This window comes from Ambystoma mexicanum, chromosome 5p, assembly GCF_040938575.1.
Source record: "Ambystoma mexicanum isolate Mex_15411 chromosome 5p, UKY_AmexF1_1, whole genome shotgun sequence".
In the NCBI taxonomy this organism is placed as follows: domain Eukaryota; kingdom Metazoa; phylum Chordata; class Amphibia; order Caudata; family Ambystomatidae; genus Ambystoma; species Ambystoma mexicanum.
Window position 1 is genome coordinate 410,893,765 of NC_090930.1, and position 23,592 is coordinate 410,917,356.

Consider the following 23,592-nt stretch of genomic DNA (forward strand, 5'->3'; position numbering starts at 1 on the left):
GGAATATCCTCCCTAGGGGTAGAGGCAAGTGGGACCTCACTGGGAGAGACTCCCCCTTCAGGGACAAGGACTCCCGTTCCCATGAGAAACTCCATAGAGATTGCCACCTTATTGCCTACATGAGGTGTTCCCACAAAGACTTCTAACAATTGGGACGAAGAAACATAGAATTGATGCCCAAATATTACAAACAAGAAGTGTGTCGCTGATTTTAAGATTACATACCCTGGGACAAGTAGGTTAATGTCCAGTGCACAGAGGAAGAAGGTAAAGTCAGCACAAGCCGACAAGTCTGCGCATTTCAATCTCGCCGGAAGTGGGAAAACAAGAGACCAAGAGAGATGCTGGAATGCCAGACCCATGGCACCAGCTGAGCCAAGCAACCTAGAGAGGGGAAACCAGGGGAGAGAAGCTGAAACTGCCATGCCCAAGTCGCCAGCCGAGCCATAGAAATCCTGAGACAGGAACCAGAGAGAGAGACACTTGGACGCCAAAGCCAGGGCACCACCCGAGCAAGAGAAAGCAGTGGGACAGTACCCCAACATTAGGTGGTGGCAAAATCACAGGAACCCTGTAGTGGACAGTCGGTATCCACAATGTCGCTCAGCAGCAACAGGTACTGGGTGTCCGACGCCTTGTCAACGGACACGGAAATCACCAAGAGGAGAGAAAAACAAAGGAGAAGCAAAATGCTTAAGTACAGGCTACACCGAACAGAGACCAGAGAAACGGCCACAAAGCAACAAGGCTCCCTGAAACGTTACACCACAGAATAGAAGTCAACAGGGTTACCGAATGCAACTTGTTGCCAAAAAAATAAACCGTATGTTATGCAAATAACTTCGGGGCATAAAAGTCCCCTTTAAGGAAATTACTTAAAGCTATGGGGAGAATGGAGGATATAATAATATAAGAGAAAAGAATACCACACAGAGAAGCCAATTGTGGATAACCATACCCTGGGAAACGGGGAGAGAGAAAAACCAAGACATACAAGAAGAAGAGAAAATAAATAGGAATAATTACGGTGAACCTGAATTTAGAGAAATCAGACGAGTGAACTTAAACACGTGATCCACATACCAAAGTAATTCAAATCTTTATTGGCCAGGAGAAAACTGCTATTCTGACATAAGAACCAAAAAGGGAAACTCTGAGGATAAGGGAAAACTACAAGTCGGCCTTGAAGAGTTACAGAGACCGATGCAAGACCTACAAAGAGACTAGGTGAGGAATTCTTACTACTAAAAGAACTCTATAGACTGTGACTAGCAGTACCCTAAAGAGAAGGGACTCATTTTCACATATATGTTAGTTTATTTAGTGGTAGGTTCAGTTAAGCTAGTTTTGGACCGCTGACTTTTTTCCTTTTGTACTTCCAGGACCGACTGAAGACATTAGCTAGTAAAGTAGGCAGGGACCACCCATAGTCATAGGGAAAGTTAGGCCCATCTAATTTTGGATAAATAAAAATACACCATGCCATCTAAGAGTCTGTGTCCTACTCCTGACTCGCCAAAGGGCTCAACTTTGTGGCATGTCTTTAGACATTACTGTAAACCTGCCAGGGTGTTCTAATATAAGACCCTCCACATTTCTGACCCCCGGGCTGGTGCGAGTTTCTGGAATCAACGGGCACCGCCATTCCATGGCCCAGGGACTTAACTGTGAAAGTGTATTCAATATGGCTGCACCAGTTAATGCATTTATCTTGCAGTGCAGTACATATGTACTACCATGCATCGTCTGGTCTAGACATGCCATCACAGTGAAAGCCTTTGTTTTTAACCAAGCCTTACATTCATGAAATGTTCTCTGCGTACCGATAACTAAATAGTTACGAAACATGCATTCCTACCACAATCATATTACCTCACACTCATCCCACGTTCCTTTGCCCTTCAGTATTTGTTGATCGGATGGCTAGCTAAACACCATTTCCTTAACTCTATCCCCATCCCCAACCCCCCGCCCAATTTTCATAGACTAACATCATGGCGAGTTCATGAAACCCTACTTGTTATGTTATTTGGCATTTGTATAACGCTCCATATATCATTGGTATGACCTCAAAGCGCTGGTAGGTTGAACGCCCTCCGGGACCAGGTCAGTAGAGAGACTAGGGGACCAGGTCAGTAGAGAGACTAGGGTGTCGTAGGGTGCTTGGGTGCACTGCGTGGTGATGGGCGCAGTATAAATATTCAATAACGTTACAGCAAGCACCGTAATCGCACTTCATGTCTGCACTCACCACATGCTCTCACATAAGGTGTGAAATGATCAGAAGCAAAGGTGCGAAACATCAGGGGATCAATGAGTTAATCAGCGCTACTAGGCATTGGTTGGCGCGTTTTGATTTGCACATGCATGCATGCATGCATAACACGCTTTCAACATTGAGTAGCTCAGTCACTGGGAAAGCCAGGAATTAGCAAAGCACAGGAAGCATGCACAGTATTCCATTCCTTACTTGTAGAGGTCCGGCTGCGGCTGCTCGCATTCAATGGTGGCGCTCAGACCATCCACGGACTCCACGGTGGAAAGGGCAGCAGTTTCACGCAGGGCATAGTAGACCTAAGAGAGACGGGAGAGCAATTAAGGACATGGGGTCATCCTGTTTTATGCGGCGCACAGGCCATCTGGCCTGCTGTGAAATACTAGCAGGTCTAAGGGCTTGAGTTGCAACCGGCAGTGGCGGAAGTACTCCACATAGCGATTAAAGGATTGCTTCCGCTGTGGCGGAAAGACTGAAGGTCCTTCCAAAACAAGGCCTATTCTTAGTATCAACTGCTGCGCCGCGCACCCACCATTAATGCAAACGTCCTACAGCAACCCAGTCCAATTCTATTTCTAGGGCTGACTGAGAATCCTAAAATAGTGCAGTCACGTAGGTAAGGACTTATTTTAAGTCAATCAATTCACTGAGTAAGTCTCTGAACACGTGGGCTACCAGTATTTCCAGGCATCTAGTGAAATACTGAAACAGCCTTTCAATGAAAACATGCCCAAAACCAGTTTTAATTTAAAACCATACATTTGAGAAACCCTTCATACCAAACTGTGAAACCGCATCCTGCGCGATTAAACACAGTACAACCGAATCTATGACATTCAGTGGAAAAGGAACACCTAAAAACAAAGGCCTGAAGTATCTGTTCCCCCAGCAAGCCTTTCTCCATGTCTCCTTCCGTTCCGTGTAAAGTGGTGGGCAACACGGGAGCTACCGCCATGGACTCAGTCCGCAAGGAATGTGCTAACTCTCCCTTTGGCTGGATGTTGGCAAAAAAGAAACATCTTCACAGTGGAATAAAATTGTGTTTCCCGTTTTATTCTGCCAGCATGATAGGGGATTAAAGCTTGATCCAAAATTAGCAAGGCCCCATTTCATAAGATGCTGTGTCAAGGCTTGACAACTGAGCACGCAGACTGCTTTTCCATGTGTTCGTTTTGGCTATGCTTCATCACCGTCTATGAAGCCAAAACTATTGCCATAGGAGTACAGATGGGAGGGAGTTGGGTTGTGAGAGGGGAAACACATCTGTGGCGTTCGGCCTTTCACCCACCCACTGACCGCCCATGACCATGCTAATCCCTATAGCCTCCCTGCCCAAATCACTCCCCATCCTCCCAGTACCTCTTTAAGCTAGCTCTATCATGAAGTAGCCTAAAACTACTTTTACCGGGTGGCCATGGGTTTCTTTAAGCAGCAGTCTAAAATGTAATGGCTTCATTACAGTTGTAAATCTGCTGCCAGTGTATTCAAAACGTCTTAAGCAAATGTGCCTTCAACCACTTGATTTGAAACCAATCTGTGCATCCTTACATCTGTTCCTGGAATTCCTATAAGACAGGTATTACTCCCCCCCACCCCAACCCCTATGACTCAAACTATTTCCCAGCTGTTGGAGTCGTATGACCAGGACGTATAATTATGGCAGTGCACAGCACATGCCTATCCCATGTCTACACAAAGGCCAAAACTGTTAGCTTTGCCAATACTTGTTTCCCTGTGCAATAAGGGAAAACAGAGTTGCTCCACTTTATTTATTTATAGAGCGCACTTGCAAATGTGAGACTTTATTTCAGACAAAACGGGTTTCATTTTTGTCACAATACAGAGATAGTAAAGCAATCAGACAGCTTCATATTTCCCCAAGTGGAAATCTTTAGGTAATACAGTCAGGGGTGCAAAACTGGTTTGTTCCCTTCCCTTCTATAATAAACAAGCAGAAAAAAAATGGTGTCAACTGCTCTGTGTGGCCCTGCAACACATTCATCCAATTAAGTTTTAGCCTAACCTTACATGGCTGCCTCAGACAAAACCTCATTAGGTGGTTCCATTGTGTCAGCGCGCGCGTCTGTTGCCTCCCACCCTGAACCCTAACACAAGATGGCTGCTAGGCTACTGCCCCAGGCACCTGGGACCTTTATTAAGGCTTGATTTCCCAAAATACCCCTTTGAGATGAAGATGAAGGAGAATCCGTCCGCCTCAAGGAGTCGGGCCCTGTTCAGATGTCACATAGTACATGAAAGCTCAATTAGTGTGATTTACGAGCAACGCGGAAAAGTCTGCGGCCAGGGAAAGATGTCCATTACTTCTCTTGTTACTACCACGCGACTGTCAACATTCGTGTATTGTCCTTGCAGTACAGAGGGTGTGATAACTGTGTCCATTTTTCAGGACAGCAGAACTGTGTTATTGATTAGAATAAAACAAGATATTGGAAGCTATTGTTTTCAACAGCCAACATGAGCATAAGAATAACTACAATTGAATTCTTAACATCATTGAAACTAAATGAATAAGATTATGATCGAATAGACAGATATAAGAGTTCATATCTTTGAGGAGAATTGAACTTTTAATGATGCTGTACCATCATTTTTTATTAAAATGTATTAGTGGATGACAATTTGTGATTTATAATAGTGAACGTGAACGATTGTGAGGTTGTTAATAATATATAAATAGGTATGTAAAATGCTTTATTTACTGAAATTTGAAATTTGTATTGTACAATTAATTTTATGTTTTCAAATGTATTACATTATTGTTGAAAAGTTGATCAGCTAAATCAATAGCAAACAAAAAAAATATTCCTGTACATGTTTCTTTAAAGAACAATGCAGTTAATGGATTAATGTAAATGAACGATTATTTGAGATTCTCTGGTAGCAGTTTAATACTTAACACACAAGCACAAGCGGCGATGCAAAAAAGGAAAAAGCGAAGTGGTGCACAGAAGAAAATCTACTTCCTCAGATTCCAGGAGAGCCACTCCCCTCAGAAGGGATTGAAAAACCCTGCTCTTCCTCCTGAAATCCTACTCCCAGTGAGCCACGCTGCGACAGTTACCCATTTACAGGAGTCATTTTAATGCAACCAGTCTCAAGGCAAGTACATCTCAGCGAAAATTGACAAATTGAGGGTGAACAAATTTCAAGGTAGCATCTTAAAATGAAAAATAAACTGAATACATCAAGAACAGTAAGGGGGAGTAGACTATAGAATATGAGAATGCAGGAAAAACGGGACTCTTGTCTTGGCCGTTGCAGGCTTTTTGGTGGTGCAAACCACCAAATTACGCCAAAACATTGCTACAAAAGGGGCTCCAAGAAGCAGTTTTTGTAGTTGCCTTGCCAACTGGAAATGCTATGGCATACAAGGACCAACACACAGTGTTAATTTCAGTTGTACTACACGCATGTTATCTAATAGTGGCTCGTTTAAAGTATTTGATCCCAATCAGGAGTACTGTCACATGTCATGTGTCTGTTTGACTTTTGACGCAGAGTGATCTGTTGAGGGCAGCCATCTGGTCGTTCTCCCTGGGATCAGAGGCTCTGGTGTTTAAGGGTGTGCAACAGACTTTTTGGCATCAGTATTCCAACAACATTTAAAATCTGCATTCTGAAGAAGTATAGTACATTCTGACATGCAGGGAGTTGCCGAGTGGCTGAAGCATAGAATATACCTGATGCTAGTCCCTCATCGCCTTGCCTCCTTTTCCCCTCCGCTGGATTGGTGTGAACTTCGCAGGCCCCAGGGACAGTCACTGGTGGGGGGAGGTGGCCTGTGTGTCTGTCGGCAGGGAATTCTGTGTATTTTACACTACCCTGTGATGGGGAAGAGTACCAGGTGACTCCATGTCCAATGGGGACTTAATGCTCCAGACATGCTTTCAAACAGCAATCAGACTTCTGTCCGGTATCTACATTACTAAGAAAATGTGTGCATGTTATGCAGAATTCTGTTCTCCAATTTACTCATTCACCATCATTCGGATATAGCTCAGTGGGTTGTGTGCCTGCTGGGATACTTTAATGCTTTGAACTAAAACACAGTGCTGGTGCGCAGTGCATTCTGGTGCGCTCAGAGCCATAATGGACATTTGCTCCAGGCCTCAGTAGAATCTGCACCCTTAACGTTGTTGGTATTATTCCACTGGTAAACATGTTTTCAGTGCTGTTCATTGCTTATGTTAGCATGCATTGCTTTAAAGACACGTTGGGAAGAAGGTACACGCATAGGCTAGAATGAGTCAGTGCCGGCTGGTACCTGATAGCGTTACCATGAATGTTGTCAAAGCTGAAGATGAGTTATAGAGTTGTTTTTGTGTTTCCTTGAGAAAGCGAAGGGTTCTTCTCCTTGAGGTTACCGTGGGTCACTCCGGCCGGGGGCCCATGAGAGCTTCCAACGAGTGGAAACTCAGAGAGCCACAAGATTCTAGAAGGTGCCACCACGCATTTGTAGAGGGCTTAAAACGAGGGTCACCAGGGCGGTCAGGTAGAAAGCTTCACTTGGAGGATGAACGCATCGCTCTAAGACCGTTGATGCCGAGATATCTCTGCCCGACTGTTGGGAGCTTTTCAGTGATTCCTGGCGAGATGAATTTGTGCCTTGCGGCTGTGTCAACAGTGATGTATTTTATTAAACTTCTTTCATTCATTTATTTACTTATTATTTTTGTTACATTTATTCATTCATGTATGCTTTCGTGAATAAAGAGCCATTTTACAGCCTAGCTGAGTGTTTGTGTGAGTAAATGCCCTCCAGCATCCAAAGTTTTCATTCAGTGTACTGGGGAGAAAACAGAAATATATCTGGGCATTTTGTGAAAGCAAAACAGATACTCAAGAGCGAGTCAGTTCCAGCTATATCAGCTTGGCAAGTGTTCTCTGAAGGACGACGATGGGTTATGCAGAGCACAAATGGAGGTGTTGGGCCAGTTGTGAATGTCGGCATTGGCAGAAAGTTAGCTACTGGGGCATTGGTACAAGGCAGGCTCTGCTTGCCATCTAACATGTCTCAGTAACGCTTAGCTGCAAAAGGTGGCAGGGTGCACTGGCAAGGACAATTGCTATAGTGGACTCTCATTGGGTCGTGTTTGGGGGACTGTGCAGGTTTTTTGAGAATATCTTCTGCATCAATGTGAGCTTTTAGCTCTTTTGGGAGGCGGTTTTGGGATCTTTTGGCGGCAAGATGCGCACTGTTTTGGATTCCAATCAGCAAGCTTAACGTGAAGTGCTGCAACGACTTGTGGAAACCTGCCCTTCCCTTATGTATCCAGTTGTCGTTAGTTTCATTTCGCTGTTCAACCCCCCTGGCTTTTCTGCGGTCACTCCTGTTTCGTGTGTTCGGTTGGGGCAGAGGGTTAAGTAAGTTTTACACTTATGAAGAGGCCAGTAGCTAAATGGTTTTGATGCTTCTGCCAAAGCACAGAAGCGCATGTTAAAAATAATCCATGCAGCAGCCCCAAATGATGGCGGCGTGGCACACAAAATTAGTGTTTAAAATGTAAGGGGTTAACTATATTACTCTGGGTTCATATCCCACAAGCAGTATATATTACGATCATTCCCCCTGCTTGGGCGTCCTAACAAGTCTTTCTTTTCGTATGATGTTCGGTAGGAGTAGTGGGGTAATGGTGGGGAGCTGCCAGAGGGATTAGTCTGTGATGCTAAACTTCCCACAAAACTGAAAATTGTATATTCTAGTATTGCGCTGGTGTGAGATGTTGAGCCCGAGGTATGCACTATTTTCCTTTATTAAATCAATGGTTGTTTATTGCACAAGTGAAGATAAGCGTGCCGAATGCGGTTGCGCAGGACTTGTAGAAGCAGACACTAAATGAAATGCACAGTTGACTTTAACGGGACTGCTCTTTTTTTTACCCTGAAATTCAAAACTTAAATATGTTTACCAAGTTGGCTTTAGAAAGTGTGCGGTCTGGTGTTTTAATAGCAGAGTGGGTTATAATCCTTGCTTCACTCTTTGGCCAAAGTGTGCGTTCCTGGACAAGAATTGTAATCACACTTTGACTTAACTGCACCATTAGTCCTTATAAGTGATTTAATTCACACTATATGAACAGACACCCTAACAATGGGGCAGGTTTAATGTTTTTAGCGACAAATGGTCTACCTGCATGCTCCTCTGTGTGTGGCCCCCAATGCTGTCACCTAGAATTACATTTGTGCTGCATTGGCCCGCCCTGAGTGGTATATTACTTGATTTGACAGGCAGATATATAACCTCACCATAGATTTGTGTATAGTGGGGGGACTGAGCTCTCTCCATGCACTGTCCCCCCTCTCTACGTGCTGTCACTCTCGCCCTGCATTCTTTCTCTGCTCTCTCTCTCTCTCTCTCTCTCTCTGCGCTGCCTCTCTCCCTCTCTCGGTGCTGCCTCTCCCTCCCTCAGTGCTGCCTCTCTCTCCCTCTCTCGGTGAGGCCTCTCTCTGCCTCAGCGAGGCCCCTCTCTCTCCCTCAGCGAGGCCCCTCTCTCTCCCCTCAGCGAGGCCTGTCTCCACCTCACTGCACTGTCTCTACCTCACTGCACTGTCTCCACTTCACTGTCTCCACCTCTGTCCTCTCTGCAATGTCTCTCCCTATATGCTGCCATACTCTCACTGTGCTGTCTCACACTGTGCTGTTGCGCACTTTCTATGCTGTTGTGCTCTTGCTCTCTGTTCTGTCATCCACTCTGTGCTGTCATGCTCTCTCTATGCGGTTGCTCCCCCTTTCTCTGCTGAAATGGTGTGTGCTGTCACTCTCTATGTGCCGTCCCTCTCTGTCTGTGCTGTTGTATGTTCTATGCTGGTGCTCCATCGGTCCATGCTGGCGTGCTCTTGGTCTGTGCTGGCACGCCCTCTGTCTGTGCTAGCGCGCTCTCTGTCTGTTGTGAGAAACCTAAGGTGTCTCACTGATTAGTCCCCGGGGATCTGTCATCCTGGTGACCAGGACACAGCCATCGCTATTGGATCCAGTTCCTGGGGGGTGGACTAGTGTGGGAGGATCACCTGGATGGGGGGGTCCTCAGGGAGTGGAAGCGGGACATCGAAGGGTGAGACGTGGTATTCCCCTTCGTAGAACACCTTGTCCCCCTCCTACCATGTAGGATACTCACTCTACCCTGGCCCCTTTTCCAACCCAAACACTTTCTTACACCACGAAAGACAACAGACTAACACTAGATCCGATACCTGACATGTCCCAAAACAAGGGTCAGGCAAAGTCAGGCTATTGACCAGAATCACACACACCTAACTGCCCTTTCCCTTCCCCACAGAGATAAAAGGTTGAGCACGAGAGCACACTACGAGCAAGGCAAACCGAACGACGAGACAGCTATGCCAAGGCAGCAGTTCAAGAGGAGGAGAAAAGTGCGAGAACCAAAGGGGCGACAAGGAGAGAAGCGGCCTTGCCCTTTCTGATCCAGATGCGCGAAGGCTATCAGAAAGGAATCATAAGACCGCAAACAATAGCCAGCGTGTGTTGCAGCAGATGTCAACGGTACACAGAGCCCTCCTACACTGATAATCAGGACAGGGAGAGATGCTTGCTACCTTGGTACCGTCCTTGACTACAGAGACAAGAAAACCCAAGACGTTCATCACAGTCGGTGAGTCGAAGGGAGGTCCGATAAGAAACCAAACTGTGTTAAACCAAAGTTTTTAATGGCAAATTAAGGGGAAAGCCAGCTGCAAAGAGCTCCGGCACCACGTGGGTGCTCACTCGATAGACTCTGGTTCATTCCCCTATTGTTGAAACTACCGATACCAGAAGGCCCTAGGGGAGCCGCAAGGAAAAGGTCAAAGTGGTCATACAGGGGTCTATCAAAAACCCCTCTAAAGTCAAAAGTCTTTGACCGGCATGCAATTGGAAATCTAAGTGAGATGAATCCTGCATAGTGAGAAAGAGAAGGAACTGTGTGGTTGGCAAGAGTGAACCGACAGAGGGAGGCTGTTATTCGAGAGGGATCTGAGCCCAGAAGAGGGGGATCCATGGTGAAAAGCCATCACCCACCGTACATACAGAAAGGAACCTTTTGTTTTCTTATTTTGCACCCATCAGGTCCTCGGATGCAAGAGACTTTTATAGAAAAGAGACTTAACCGCTGGGAAAGCTCAAGAGTGTGCTACACTAAGGAGTCCCACCTTATATCCCATGCTCAAAACGTCAGGAAGGGAGACCTCTGGCTATAACATCTTCACTTATCATTTGTGAACACTTCTTTATTTCTTTGGAACACTATCCCACACTCTTTTTGTATTTAGTTGTAAGGACTGGCAATAGTTTCTTTTTTTTAGTATAGGCCCTTTTATTTGACAAGACGCCACTAGGACTGCCTTATTATTTGTTGGTCGCAGCTTGCTCCCATCTTAGATTTAGGTTTAGATTAGGTGTTTTTCCAACCTACCTACACAGTTTAACAAACACCATTGAACTGTGATCACTTGTGTCTGCCTTTACTGTTTCCACCATGAGGTCCTTACACTGTGTTGTTGCACTCTGTGCTGTTGCGCTCTCTCTATGCACTGTCTCTCTCTCTCTGGGCGCTGTCGTGTGCTCACTCTCGGCGCTGTTGTGTGCTCTCTCTCTGCACTCTCCCTCTCACTCTCTCTCTGTCAAACTCCCTCTATGTGCTGTCAAACTCTCCTTAACCTTGCGCTATCATACTCTTTGCACCCTCCCTCCTCACGGCCTTGGTCTCCCTCTCAACTTTGAAGATATCCCTTCTTGCACCTTCATTCCATCTTCTCCAACTCCCACCTTTCTTTGCACACCTTACTTTTTCGCCCAGTCTTCCTCTGACACCCTTGCACTCACCCTTTCTCATTCATATTTCCTCTAGCTCATCATCAATGTCACACTCTCTCACTTTCTCTACTCCCCTTCGCATTCACTTACACAACAGCACCCCTTCTCACACCCTTCCTTGGAATTTTGCGCTCTCTTCCATGTACCCCGCTGCCAATTAATGCAAAATGCAAAGTACAGCAGTAAACGCCAAAACTATTGGCATTGACAATACTTGTTTTGTTTATTAAGTTAGCTTTTCGTGTAACCACAGAGTTTGGGCACGGCCTCTGTTGTGTACAAGGCCCAGGCAATTGTTGGTTCCTCAAAGTAAAACACAGGGAATTTTGGCTGCAATACGAATTTGCACCAAAACATAAAAGTCAGCCCTTTTAGCCAAAAGAAAGTCACAAATATACCCTAAAAAGAATACATTCTTGAGAAAAAAAAGAAGGTATGAAATCAGGATAAATAAAAAAAAAAAATCACTGCAAATAAAAAATGTTATTAATTCATACAAAAGGCATTACACAATTTGCAAATGTAAATTTGGTGAACAAACAAAATACTCTAAATATCATTAAGGCGAATTATCAGATTTTCTTTTTTCAATCCAGTTCTAACCAGAAAAAACAAGCATTGGACAATGCCAATATATCGGACTTGTATTTATTGGTATCAAATTGGTAGGCAGGTGGACACGCCGCCCAGCAATGCTGAACATGGACTGTAGTACAAATCGCAGATAGTCCGTATCAATAGTACCTTAAAAGTTACAGAGATTGTATGGTGAAAGGTAATGCATACGAACATAGACAGGGGGACACAGACCAGGGAACAAACACACATTTAGGCCTGGAGCCAATATATACACAGGTGCAATCTACATAAATACATAAATCTGTAAAATTTCTGGGAAAGGCAGGCTGGGCATTCAAATGAGCAGGGAATCCGTGGAGGTTGAGGATCAACATTCCCGTGGTCAGCCAGAGGATATTGAGCGTGGTGTCGAACAGCCAATTGAGTGTATTGCCTTCATGGCGGCAGAGGGGCGATTTTACAGTGAAGAGGGCCTGATAGGGAGGGGAAATGGGAGGAGGAACAGGAAATGTGCGGGACAAAAAAGGCTATTGAGGGTAAAGGGCCACAGAGTTGGAGAAGGAGAGAAGACAGATGCAGTCAGCAATGTAGTGGGGGTAATGGTGTGAAGTGATGTATAGACTAGGAGTACTAACTTAATGGGGCAGTTCTTTATAGAGCACCATCCAGCTTGATGGCAGTAGATGGAGTGTGGATTGAAAGAGCAGAGGAGTTGGTATAGGAGGATAGGGAGAGGAGATTAATGGCGTTATGTCTATGAGTAAGAAGGGTATGTAGGTTGACCAGTGAGTGGTCAGAGAGTGGAGTCCAGCTTAAGTCAGTGGGATTTGGTCACACTCGAGGGGTTGAGATCACCCATCATAACGACAAGAGCATCAGCTAGGAGAGCTTCAAGTAACAGATCAGGATCAGAGAAGAAGAAATTGGGGGTGACGGGTGGTCGGTAAATTATTAGGCTAGCAAGACGGGTGAAAGCAAGAATTTGGGCAGCAATGTGCTCCAAGAAGGAGGGAATAAAGTCATAGTGAGAAAGAGGGAACGACGTGGGCCTTCGGTGATCATCAGACTAACATCACTGCCATTTTCTATAGTCAAAGGGAATATCTATTTCAGAAGAAGTTGAAAACGTTTCATTGATTGGTTCATCGGTTGCTTTCTGTCCATTACGGATACGTCTGTGTGCCGAGACGCAATTTCTGCTTGGTTCCATCTGATATGTGCACTATAAATACAAAATACAAATACAAGTGAAGTTAGTGTGGAGGGCAGCTAGCGTGGCAATGTCTTGGAGTGGCATCCATGTTTTAGAATTTTGGGTGATGGGAGGTGAAGTGGGCAGTGAGGAAGGACGTTTTATTAATAAGTATTGGGTAATTCCAGGGGGCTAGGGTAAGTTTAGTTGGTGAGTGGCACGGAGTCGGTAGATGGAGGTTATTCGTGTGTACGAGGTTGGAAAGGTATAGGAGAGGTACTACTAATTGCCATATAAGAGGTGTAGAGAGGATAGGGGGAGAGGGCAATTGGAAGAGGATCGTTGGAACAGTTTGGGGAAGCAGGCTGAGGCCCTAAGGAAAAGGAGTAGAATAGGAAGGAGCACAGCGAGTGGAAGGAAGCACAAGGAGTGTAATGAAAGGGGCTGTGTTGGCCATCAAAGAGCATGGGGTGATGCTTACTTTATCATATGGGGGAGGGGTTCTAAGGGGTGCAGTTGTGTGGTGTCTTGGAAGTCCTTAACTTAGAGACCCTGGTTTGTAGATGCCTGGCAATTGGCTGCAAAGGAGCCTCAATAAAATGTGATGCAAGTGATCTCCTTGACGAGCGATGGTGCAGCCAGCTAGGGGAGTGGCTACTCACTTACCTACGGTCAAGCATCGGGAAGGAAATGGCGGTCCCTGCGAGATGGAGATCTTCTTTGAATGGTGCAGGTGGGTGGCACTCAACGAGGAAGGAAATGGGTGGGGAGGGAAGGTTCTCTGTATTATTTCTGCATGCAACTGTTTTGATGCTTCTTTATCCCTTACAGTAGATACTCTTGGATTTGGGAGGCCCCGAAGAGCCACCTCCATCAATGGGGGTTGCAGCCTGGTTCAGGAATTGCTGATCACTCAACCACCGGCAGGAAGCTCTGGAAGACGACTGCTGCTGTAGGGTGGAGTGCTTCTTCAGATGGTGCAGGCAGGCACAACATTTTTAAAGTGCACTTTTGTATAATTTATACGTGGGTATTTGGGTAGAAAGTCGATGGATGTGTGGTTCGGGATGTCATTTTTGCGTAAGTGTTTTTGCAAGATTTGTGCATGCGTGCTTGTGAAAAGGCATGGTTGTAGTGTTGTAAGGGGTTCAAAACCCGTGAATGGAGACGGTATGTTGATCAGGTGATAAAACTTTGTTGCAACAGTTTCACAGGTATCCCCCTGCGTGCTCCATCCTTAACAGGTAAAACGGTCTGGGGCGAACATAAATCAACCGTCCCGAGCCGGCTGTTGGTGATGGAAACCTGGCCTGTTGCTGAACTCCTGCAGCTGGGACCTCTGCTTCAGTGGTGGCCAGACTCATCACTCGACTGCCGTATCAGAGTTGACCATTTAGTCTGCGCACCAAGACAATGGTCGTTTGCAACACTGCAGGCAAAGGATATTTGCCCTCGGAAGTATGCACAACCCTCCCAGTTTGAGACACTGCTGGTGAAGCCAGCATGAGAGGAACGTTGCTGCATGAACGTCCTTTCTGGTATTTGTGTAGGCACACAGCACTCTGATAAGGTAAAAGAGTACCAGAATCTAGCATCCCGACATGAAACGCTCAGTGTGCACACAGAGCAGGCATGGGGAGAGCATGGATGCCACTTTAATCAGCATGAGGGGCAAAGGGTGCCTACTCCCCCCTCCGGCTGCATCCCTGTTGCGCTTCTGTACTCAGCACATACGCAATGCATCGCCAATGCTAGTTTTAATTAAGCTCTTCTCGTTGCCATCTTTGGGCCTTTTTTGATATTTTTGTTCAGATCTTCTGGCTGACAAACGTACTGTATTTGATATATTCAACATTTCAAATATTCCTTTACTAACATTCAGTCGAGATATATATATATAAATAAAAGTGGCAAAGCTTAAATCTGGGAAATTGGCAATGCAGGTACCAATATAATATTTCCATGTAGATCCCCTAGCAGAGGGCGGCCGGTCTCCAGTGTTCTGGCCTTCCATGTACACCTCCCTTTCAGGACCGCGCACAGCACGGCCCACTGACCTGCCTGATGGATTGTGCACATTAACCAGCTATGTTAGGGGAAAAAGCTGCCATTTCTCCAATGGACTACTTTGGATGCATGTTAATTAATATCCAGGCTGGCTGGGGTCAGGTTAACAGAATGCTGACACTGAGGTTTTCTCTTTTTTCAAACGATGCAAAAATGTACGTTTTAAAACAAGCATCACAAAATTAAAAAGTGAAGATAAACGATTCATACGATTCAGTGACTCCATCTCAAAAGAAAGGGAAATCGCTTGGATTTGAAGTAACGCTTAAAGACACAGCTGAAATTGATTAATCAGGCTTTCGACATCAGTAAACATACCTAGAGAAGCCAAAAGGCCGGGGATGATATGATATGGCATGTATAACGCGCCTGTACAGAAGTGTTTCTGGGGTTACACGAAGACTGGATTTTCTCCCGAGGCTGAAGGCGATTCTACTAAAGTTTAGTGACCAACACCGTTTTTGTAACATTCTGAGAGCAATATAATTGGCAGCAATGAGAGTACTTTTAGATTATCAGTGTGTGCCATTGGCATTGAACACGCTGCCAGACGAAACCCCACCAGACTGACGTGTGAGATCAAGTTTTACAGACAACTGCTCCAATGTTTCACAACGGCCGAAGAGGGCAAAAGGAGGACACATATTCAGAGCCGAGACGCACATTTCTTACAGGGTGTAAGTACACTGTACCATTAGCTATTCTGTGAGCATTCTCAAAAGATTCGTCCCACAACTCTAATGCGGGCAGTAGTGAATATTCCGAAAGAAAATGTGCTCTCATACAGCAGTCAGGTTAGTTATTGCACTCAGCTGTCGAATGTGATTTCCCCATTTGCCGTGCAGAAGTGGAAGGAGACTGGTTTAGTGTGGGCCGAAACCATTGCATTAGAGAACAGCTAGGGAGAAATGGCATATGAGACGGGACAAAAAGCTTGAAGGTGTTGTTTGGTTATTTACCCACCCATTGACTGCCCATGGCCATGCCAATCCCTATGGGCATTCCCACCCACTTCCTGCCCAAAACACATCCTCCTGGGATCTCTTTGAGCTCGTTTTAAAAAAAAATGTGTTTATTTATAAACAGCGCACAGGCGAAACTATACAGTAACATTGCTTTTAACCTCGCAGAGCGTATAAGACAAAATGTCCCGTCTCCCCACCCCTGTGTCCCGAGTGGGCATTGTTTACGGGCCTCATTCAGCCTGACCAGGCAGCGAGCTGTCGCCCATAGAGTGGAGGGCTCTCGCGATCATGCGTGGCTTGTAGGTTAGAGCCGGGTAGCTCCGGTCATAGTCTAAGACTGGTGCCCAAATATCGGCGAATCGGTGGAGCAGTCCCGCTTTGGCTGCCGTGACCTTTTTGTCTATCAAGATGTCCCAAACTTTAACCCACCAGAGGGTCATCAGGGGTCCTTCCGCGGACTTCCAGGTGCGGGCCACTGTAATTTTGGCTGCTAACAAAAATTGGGAAATCAGCGTTAGCCTCCTCCGAGTTCTCGGGTAAGAGTCCGGGAGCGGTATCCCCAGGAGGGCTTGCTCGGGCGTTAGCAGAATTTCCACCTGTGTGATGTCCTTTATGGTGGCCAGGCATTGGGTCCAGAACTCCCTTATCTTGGGGCAGGTCCACCACATGTGAAAGTAGGAGCCTGGGTGGCCGCAGCGACGCCAACAGTGGGGATCCAGGGCCTGCTGAAAGCGATGGAGGCGCAGGGGAGGGGTAGTACCAGCGCAAGAGCAGTTTGTGGGCGCATTCCCGGTTAGTGATGCAACGAGATGCTGTGCGCGTTCTTGTCCAGACGTCCATCCATGTGTGATCCTCAATAGCATGACCCAGGCCCGCCTCCCATTGGGGCATATAGGAGGGCCTAGTATGGAGGGGGTCTTCCTGCAATAGTTTGTAGAGAGCCGAGATCTTTCCCCGGGCTGGCACGTCCTTCACTGTGAGCTCTAGTGGGGCGAGGGGTCGTGTTGCAGCCGCCCGAGTCTGGGGATGGGAGCACCAGTGCCTCAGTTGCGCATAGGTAAATCTGTCTCCGCTAGCTGAAAAGCGAGTTCGATGGTGAGGGGGGCATCCCCTGCGAAGAGCTGCCCCAGAGTTTCAAGGCCTCCTGCTACCCAGTTCCTAAAGTTCTTGGGGTGTGCTCCAGGGGAAAAGGCGGGGTTGAAAAAGATTGGGGAGGATGCGCTCAAGCATCCTGGGATTCCTCGGTGTCTGCGGGCCCACTCCCATGCCTTTATCGACTGCTTCGTGGCGGTCAACACTCCTGGCCAACTCCGGCGTAGTGCAGTAGGGATAAACGGGAGAAAGCAAAGGGGGAGGGGGAGGCGGGATTGTTCGATCTCTACCCACTTCGGGCGCCCAGTGGCGAGTCCCCATGCTTGAAAGTGGGCCAGTTGTGCGGCTATTTGGTATTTTCGGAGGTCCAGCACGTCCAGTCCTCCCAGTCTCATGCTGGCCCTCATCATTCTCTGAGGGATCCGCGGTTTCTTGCCTTTCCAAATAAAGCCGATGATTTTCCTTTGGAGCCGTTGTAAAGGGGGAAGAAGGATTGAGGTTGGGAGGGAAGCGCAGGCGTATAGGAAGCGGGGGAGGAGGTTCATTTTGCATGTTGTTATGCAACCCAGCAACGAGATCTCCTGCGTCTGCCAACGGGCAAGGTCCTTTTCCAACTCCACGAAGAGTGGGGGGAAGTTGGCCTGGTAAACTTTCACTTGGTGAGTGGGGACCTGAACCCCCAGATATAGGATTGCCTGGGTGCTCCATTGAAACGGGCTGTGCTTCTCTAGGGCCTCCCTCTCGCCTGAGAGCAGGCCCACTCCGAGAGCTGTTGATTTTTGGAAGTTGATGGCGAATCCCGATACCCTCCCGAAGTCCTGGATTTCGGTCAATGCTGCCCTCATGCAAGCTTTGATGTTCGTAATGGTTAGCAACACATCGTCCGCGTAGAGGGCAATTTTGTGTTGGGCTCAGTTGATCCTCGGGCCACTAATCAGGGAGTTCTGGCGAATTTGCTGGGCTAATGATTCCATGGCCAAAGCGAAGAGCAGGGGGGATAGTGGACATCCCTGTCGCGTTTCCGCATGTGAGATGGATTGGGTCCGACAAGCGGCCGTTGACTCTCAGCTGGGTCTTAGGGGCTTGATAGTTCGCTAAGATCATTCTCCTGAAAGTCGAGCCGAATCCGAAGGCCACAAGGGTGAGGCGCAGATAGGGCCAGTCCACCTTGTCGAAGGCTTTGGTTGCGTCCAGTGCCAGCAGGGCCAGTTGTTGAGAGTCCTGACTGGCGACCTCTATTAGATCCAGTGCCCTGCGAATGTTGTCTTTCGTCGATCTGTGGTATATGAACCCTGTCTGATCCGGGTCTATGATGCTCGGAAGAATAGGTGCGAGGCGATTGGCCAGGATCTTGGAGTATATATTGGCATCCAAGTTCAACAGAGAGATGGGCCTATACAAGCTGTTCTCATGGGGGTCCTTTCCAGGATTGAGAATCGGGACCGTGATGGACTCCTGCATCATTGGGGTCACCGTTCCAGTGGATGCGGACTAGTTGAAGAGGCGGGTCAGGGGGCCACTAATTGGGGGCGGAAGAGTTTATAGAAGCGTGTGGAGAATCCGTCTGGGCCTGGGGCCCTGGGCTTCAGACTTTTAATGGCTTCCTTCACTTCCTCACTTGTGATAGGCGTTTCAAGTTCTTCCCTCGCCTCCGGGTTCAGGGGTGGAAGCGCCGCCTCTTAGATGTAGGAGCGCTGCTCATCTAGGTCCCTCGGGACAGCGGTCATTATTTCCGACTGATGGGCGGCTGCCAATCGCAGTTTCTCGTGATCCGATCGTGGATCGTCCCCTGTGCGTCGCAGGGACCCAGGATGGTGTGTCTGCTCTTCTCCTTAGCCAGTTTACTGACCAGCAGTTTGTTAGCCTTATTGTTGTGGACGTAGTAGCATTGTTTGGTTCTGGTTAGCAGGTTTGCTGTGGCGTCGGCATAGTGCGCCTTGAGCCTCTTTCTTGCCATTTGTAGGACCCTATAAGATTTCGGGGACCAGCCCTTAAGTTTGTGGGTGGTCTCAGCCTCATGGACATCAGCTTCCAGGGCAGCGTGGGCCACCTGCTTCTGTTTGTGAAACGCGGCGCCTTGGGCGATCTGCTCCCCTCTCAGCACTGCCTTCATAGCGTCCCAGGTGTTAGCCGGGGAGGTGTCCTCATCACAGTTTTTGGCAAAGAAGTTTTTAATTGTTCTGGCGTTTGTGTCTCTCACTGCCATGTCCCCCAAGATAGGGTCATATAGGCTCCACTGGCGGCGGGGAGGAGGATCTGGGTCATGGGACCGCAGGGTGAGCGAGACATGAGCATGGTCCGAGAGGATCCAGTGCCCAATCGTAACATCGTCCGTGAAGGTCAGGATCTGGGGGTGGCCAGTAGTAGGTCGATTCTAGAGAAGGTACAGTGCAAGTACAAGTAGAAGGTGAAGTCTTTCTCTTCCGGAGATAGCACCCACCATATGTCAACAAGGTTCAGAGTGTGAAACAGGTGTAGCAGGGCTGTTGCCAACTTCAGGTCCCTGGATGTCTGGGACCCCGTTAAAGTCTCCTCCGATGATTACTTGCTCTTTGATGTATGGAAGGAGGGAATCTTCTAGATCTTGGTAGAATCCTTCCTGGAGCTCATTCAGAGCATAGGCTGAGATGAAGGTGTAAAGCTGGCCGAGGATGATGCATTTGATTGCCATAAAGCAACCCTCCTGGCATCTTAGCGAGTCCAGGATCCGGGGCTTCAGGTCCTTAGTGAAGAGGATGGCGGTGCCTCCCTTCTTAGTTCCGTTGGATGCCAAAAATTGTAGGGGAAAGAGTTTACTTCGCAGGCGAGAAAAGTCTGCTGGGATTAGGTGCGTTTCTTGTAGGAAAGCGATTGAGGTCCCTTTGTTATGTAGCCTTTTAGGTGCAGGGGCTGGTGCTCCAAGTCCGTTTTCTGCGGGGGGGGGATCGGGGCGAGTTAAGTCAGGCATAACTGCGAGGGAACAGCTGCTTTGGTGTCTCCTGTGGCTGAAGGTTTTTTAGAAATAGTCTCCAACGGGAGATCTGAACTTCCAACATCTGCCTCCAACGGGAGGTCCAAACTGTGACCGGGGGGACCAATTTTGAACTGTCGGTGGCTCCATGTGGGTAACATGTTGACATCCACCCTGGAGGAGGGTATGGACAGCATGGGGTCCGCGGCGAGCTTAAGAGAGATTTAAGAGAGATTTAATGGTTCCTGCGCTATGTCTTCTTCAGGCGAGTCCGCTTTCGTCATTTGGGTTTGCGGCTTCTCTGTACTCTTGACCAGGGGGCCCGTTTTGGTTTGGGGGAGGCTGCGTCCTGAGCAAGGCTTGTTTGACTTGAGAAGGGCAGCTCTGTGCCCCCGGGGAGTCTGGGCGCAGGATTGATGCTGCGTCATCGAGGTGGCTGATGGTGCGTGCGGAGGCCTTGTAGGAGAACTGTAGTGCCGTGGGAAACAGCCACCGGTAGCGGATCTGCTGATCTCGCAGGAAAAGCGAGAGTGGACGAAGCAGTCTGCGCTTCTGGAGGGTTAGAGGGGAGAGATCCTGGAAGATCTGCAATGGGGAGCCCTGGAAGGAGAGTTCGTCCCTTGAGCGACCTATCGTTGAGATGGCCTCCTTGGTGGTGTAAAAATGAACTCTTGTGATTACGTCCGGAGGGGGGTCTGTGTCGGTTCCTCGGTGGGGGCGCAGCCTGTGGGTGCGGTCAAGTAGGAGCTGCGTCTCATCCAGATCCGGCAGCAGAGACTGGAAGAAGTTACTTATGAATCCGGGGAGCTCCTTGTCAGGAATGGCTGAGGGCACCCCACGAATGCAGAGGTTGTTCCGCCAGGAGCGGTTCTCCATGTCCTCCTGCTTGAATTCGAGGATTTCGGATCTGTCCATTAGTGTCTGTATGGTGCGTTGGATCTCCATTAGGGAGTTAGAATGGTCTACGGCCAATTCCTCGGTCTCCCCCATCCTCTGATCAATATTTTTGACCTGTTGCTCTGTTTGCTCTAATTTGGCAGTGAGTTCAGACATGCACGATCTAAATTCCGATTTGATATCGGACATGAAGGCCTGGAGGTCCTCTGTGGTTCCGAGCGTCCCTTTATATTCGGTTGCTTTCTGAGGAGTGAGTTTAGGGGGATCGGTCTTCTTCCCTTTCTCCGGGGCCAGCAGCATAATGGATATGTCGGCAGATTTAGGGGTTTTCAATGCTTTGGACATGGCTCTAAAGTGAGGGACGACTCCAGGGGACTCGGCCTGGTGTCTGCGCACAGAGATCTCGGCCAATAACTGTGGGATCCGGGGATGGCGGTGGCCAGGGAGGTGGAGTGGGCCGGGCCGCCCCAGGAGGTTGCGCAGGCGGGAAGTGCTTTAACTCCCTCAAAGGGTGACAAAGTACCTTAATGGAGCGGGCCCGTGGGGTAAGATTGCTGCAGGTCTATGACTCACTCTCTGCTGTATGGTTCAGGTTGCAGGGGTCGCAGGCAGGCTCCTTCCGGCTGGTAAAGATGAGGGGTGGGCAGGGGCACCCCAGGAAGTCAGTTGCATAGATTAGTCAGCAGGAGGGACAGTCCCCGTGGGCCTCGGAAGACCAGCACACTCCCAGCAGCAGGGCCCCCAGATGGAGGTTGGTGGCGGGAAGGGCCGCTGCAGAGAGCAGGGGGACCCTGCGCCAGGGTAAGAAGGAGGCAGAACCCCAAGGCATTCTAATAGGGGGTGGCCGGGGCTCACCTGAGTAGAGCGCGTTTCCCCTTCCAGGTGCTGGTGCCACGTTGATGATAGTGGCTGATGATGTCCAGGAGCCCCTCCACCAGGAGGGTGCCCAGCGGCAATTGGAGAGTTGCCCCTAGCTCCAATGGGGGAGATGTGGTGGTCCTGCTGGCAGGACCCAACAGGGCTTAGGCTCTGGCGAGGTGGCTGGCTTCAGAAGAGGGGGGCGGGAGCAGCCACCGCAGGATCGCCCGGGCCAAGAGGCCCCAACCGAGAGAAGAGCCGGAGCGCCGGTGTCACGGCCGTGGCATGAGCAGGGCCAGCTCTTTGCCGTTGGATGGGCAGGGCCAGCTGGAGGTGTGGGCGGCCCCCGCGCAAATGCTGGGCGAAGCTATCGGGGGGGAAGCAGCCGGCGGGACCCGTGCGTCGCCAGTGCAACCGGGATCCCTCAGGCTGGGGGACTCAGCAGGAGGAGGAGGAGCGTCTCGGCTCGTGGAGGCAAGCACTTCTGCGTAGAGGGCAGCCGCGGATCAGGGCTCATCCGGCCGATCACCCCGGTAAGCGAAGTGCCTGAGGAGCATCAGCGAAATCGGAGCCCCTCCAGTAACACATGTGGGCAAGCCGGTCCAGGCGAGTGCGCTGCTAGTGAAGAGCCGAGGGATCAAGGCCAGCTGGGAGTGCAGGTGGCCCCACACGGGAGCTGGGCGATGCTGAGGGGTGGGAGGGAGCCGGTAGCATCCGCGCACTGTTAGTGCGAGCCGGAGGGGATCCGATCCCCAAAGCTGGACCCTGGCAGGCGAGGTAAGGCTGATAAGCCGCGGTGGCAGGGACTCATAATTGCAGCCGCCATCTTGGAATTTGCTGTGCCGGCACCGGAGACCAATTCCCTCACCGAGTTTTCTGTGAATCTGGGGCCGTTAAGCACCCAGGTTGCAGCCGGTGATGCAGGGGAGGCTCCGGTGTCTCATCCTATGTCGTGCTGGCGGTTAGCATGGCAGGAACCGGCAAAATTACGTTATTGGCCGCGGACCCATGCAGAGGCCATCAATGGAGCTGCCACATTGCTGGCGCTCCAGGCCACGCCCCCCTTTGAGCTCGTTTTAAGCAAGCCTTACCATCAAACTTTGAGCTTGAAGTGCCTAGCAGTGTTTTTCCAGTGCAGTCTTCTGAGAGCTAATTACTTAATTGGAGGTGTAAATGTGCTACTGGTGTAATAAAAATGTCTTAACCTGGGCTGCCTTAAGCCTCTCAATTCATAAGCACTATGCAGATCCTTCACTAAAGTCCTGTTAAAACAAGCATTGGTAAAGCCAACAGTTTAATTTTATTCATTATTTCTATAGCACCAAGTAACAAACCCAGAGGCATCAGGGCGCTAAAAACACAGAACATAGACGGAGAGAAAAACCGAAAGGTAATAGAAAACACAACCTAGCATGGATCAAGAAGGTCTGTAGAGCAGTGCCACGTATTGGGAACTGGTCAGCCAAAAAGCTATGTTTTTAAAGCTTGTTTCACTCTGGCGGTACAGTATTCCAGAGTTCAGGAGAAACAAAGTCCGGACACGGTCCACCTGATACCAGCTTTCTTCTCGACACGGTCAACAGGTTAGTAGAGTTGGATCTTAGCGCTCTTCATGCAGGTAACCATGAAATCCTTTCTGATAAATAGCTAGGGCTGTTGCCAAATAAGCGTTTTTGCATGATAGTGAGAAGTCGAAGGTTATCTGCGCTTCCACTGGCAACCAGGAAAGTGTGCACCTGGCCTGAGAGATGCGATCTCTTCTTCCTAAACCCATGACCACTCGCACAACACTATTCAGTATTACATGTAGGTTAACAATGCTGCCCGCATTTATTCCATATAACAAGCTGCCACAATAGTCAAGGTGAGCTCCCAAGATTACTCTTG

At 48.6% G+C, this 23,592-nt stretch overlaps 1 protein-coding gene across 3 annotated transcripts in view; it reads right to left on the reverse strand.

Moving 5' to 3' along the window:
• ATP11C (ATPase phospholipid transporting 11C) overlaps positions 1 to 23,592 on the reverse strand; it is a 1,508,462-nt gene that overhangs the window by 999,078 nt on the left and 485,792 nt on the right. For all 3 annotated transcript variants that reach the window (XM_069612799.1, XM_069612797.1, XM_069612798.1), the window contains exon 7: positions 2,471 to 2,574. In XM_069612799.1, the coding sequence (XP_069468900.1) occupies positions 2,471 to 2,574 (104 nt within the window). The remainder of the gene's footprint in view (positions 1 to 2,470; positions 2,575 to 23,592) is intronic.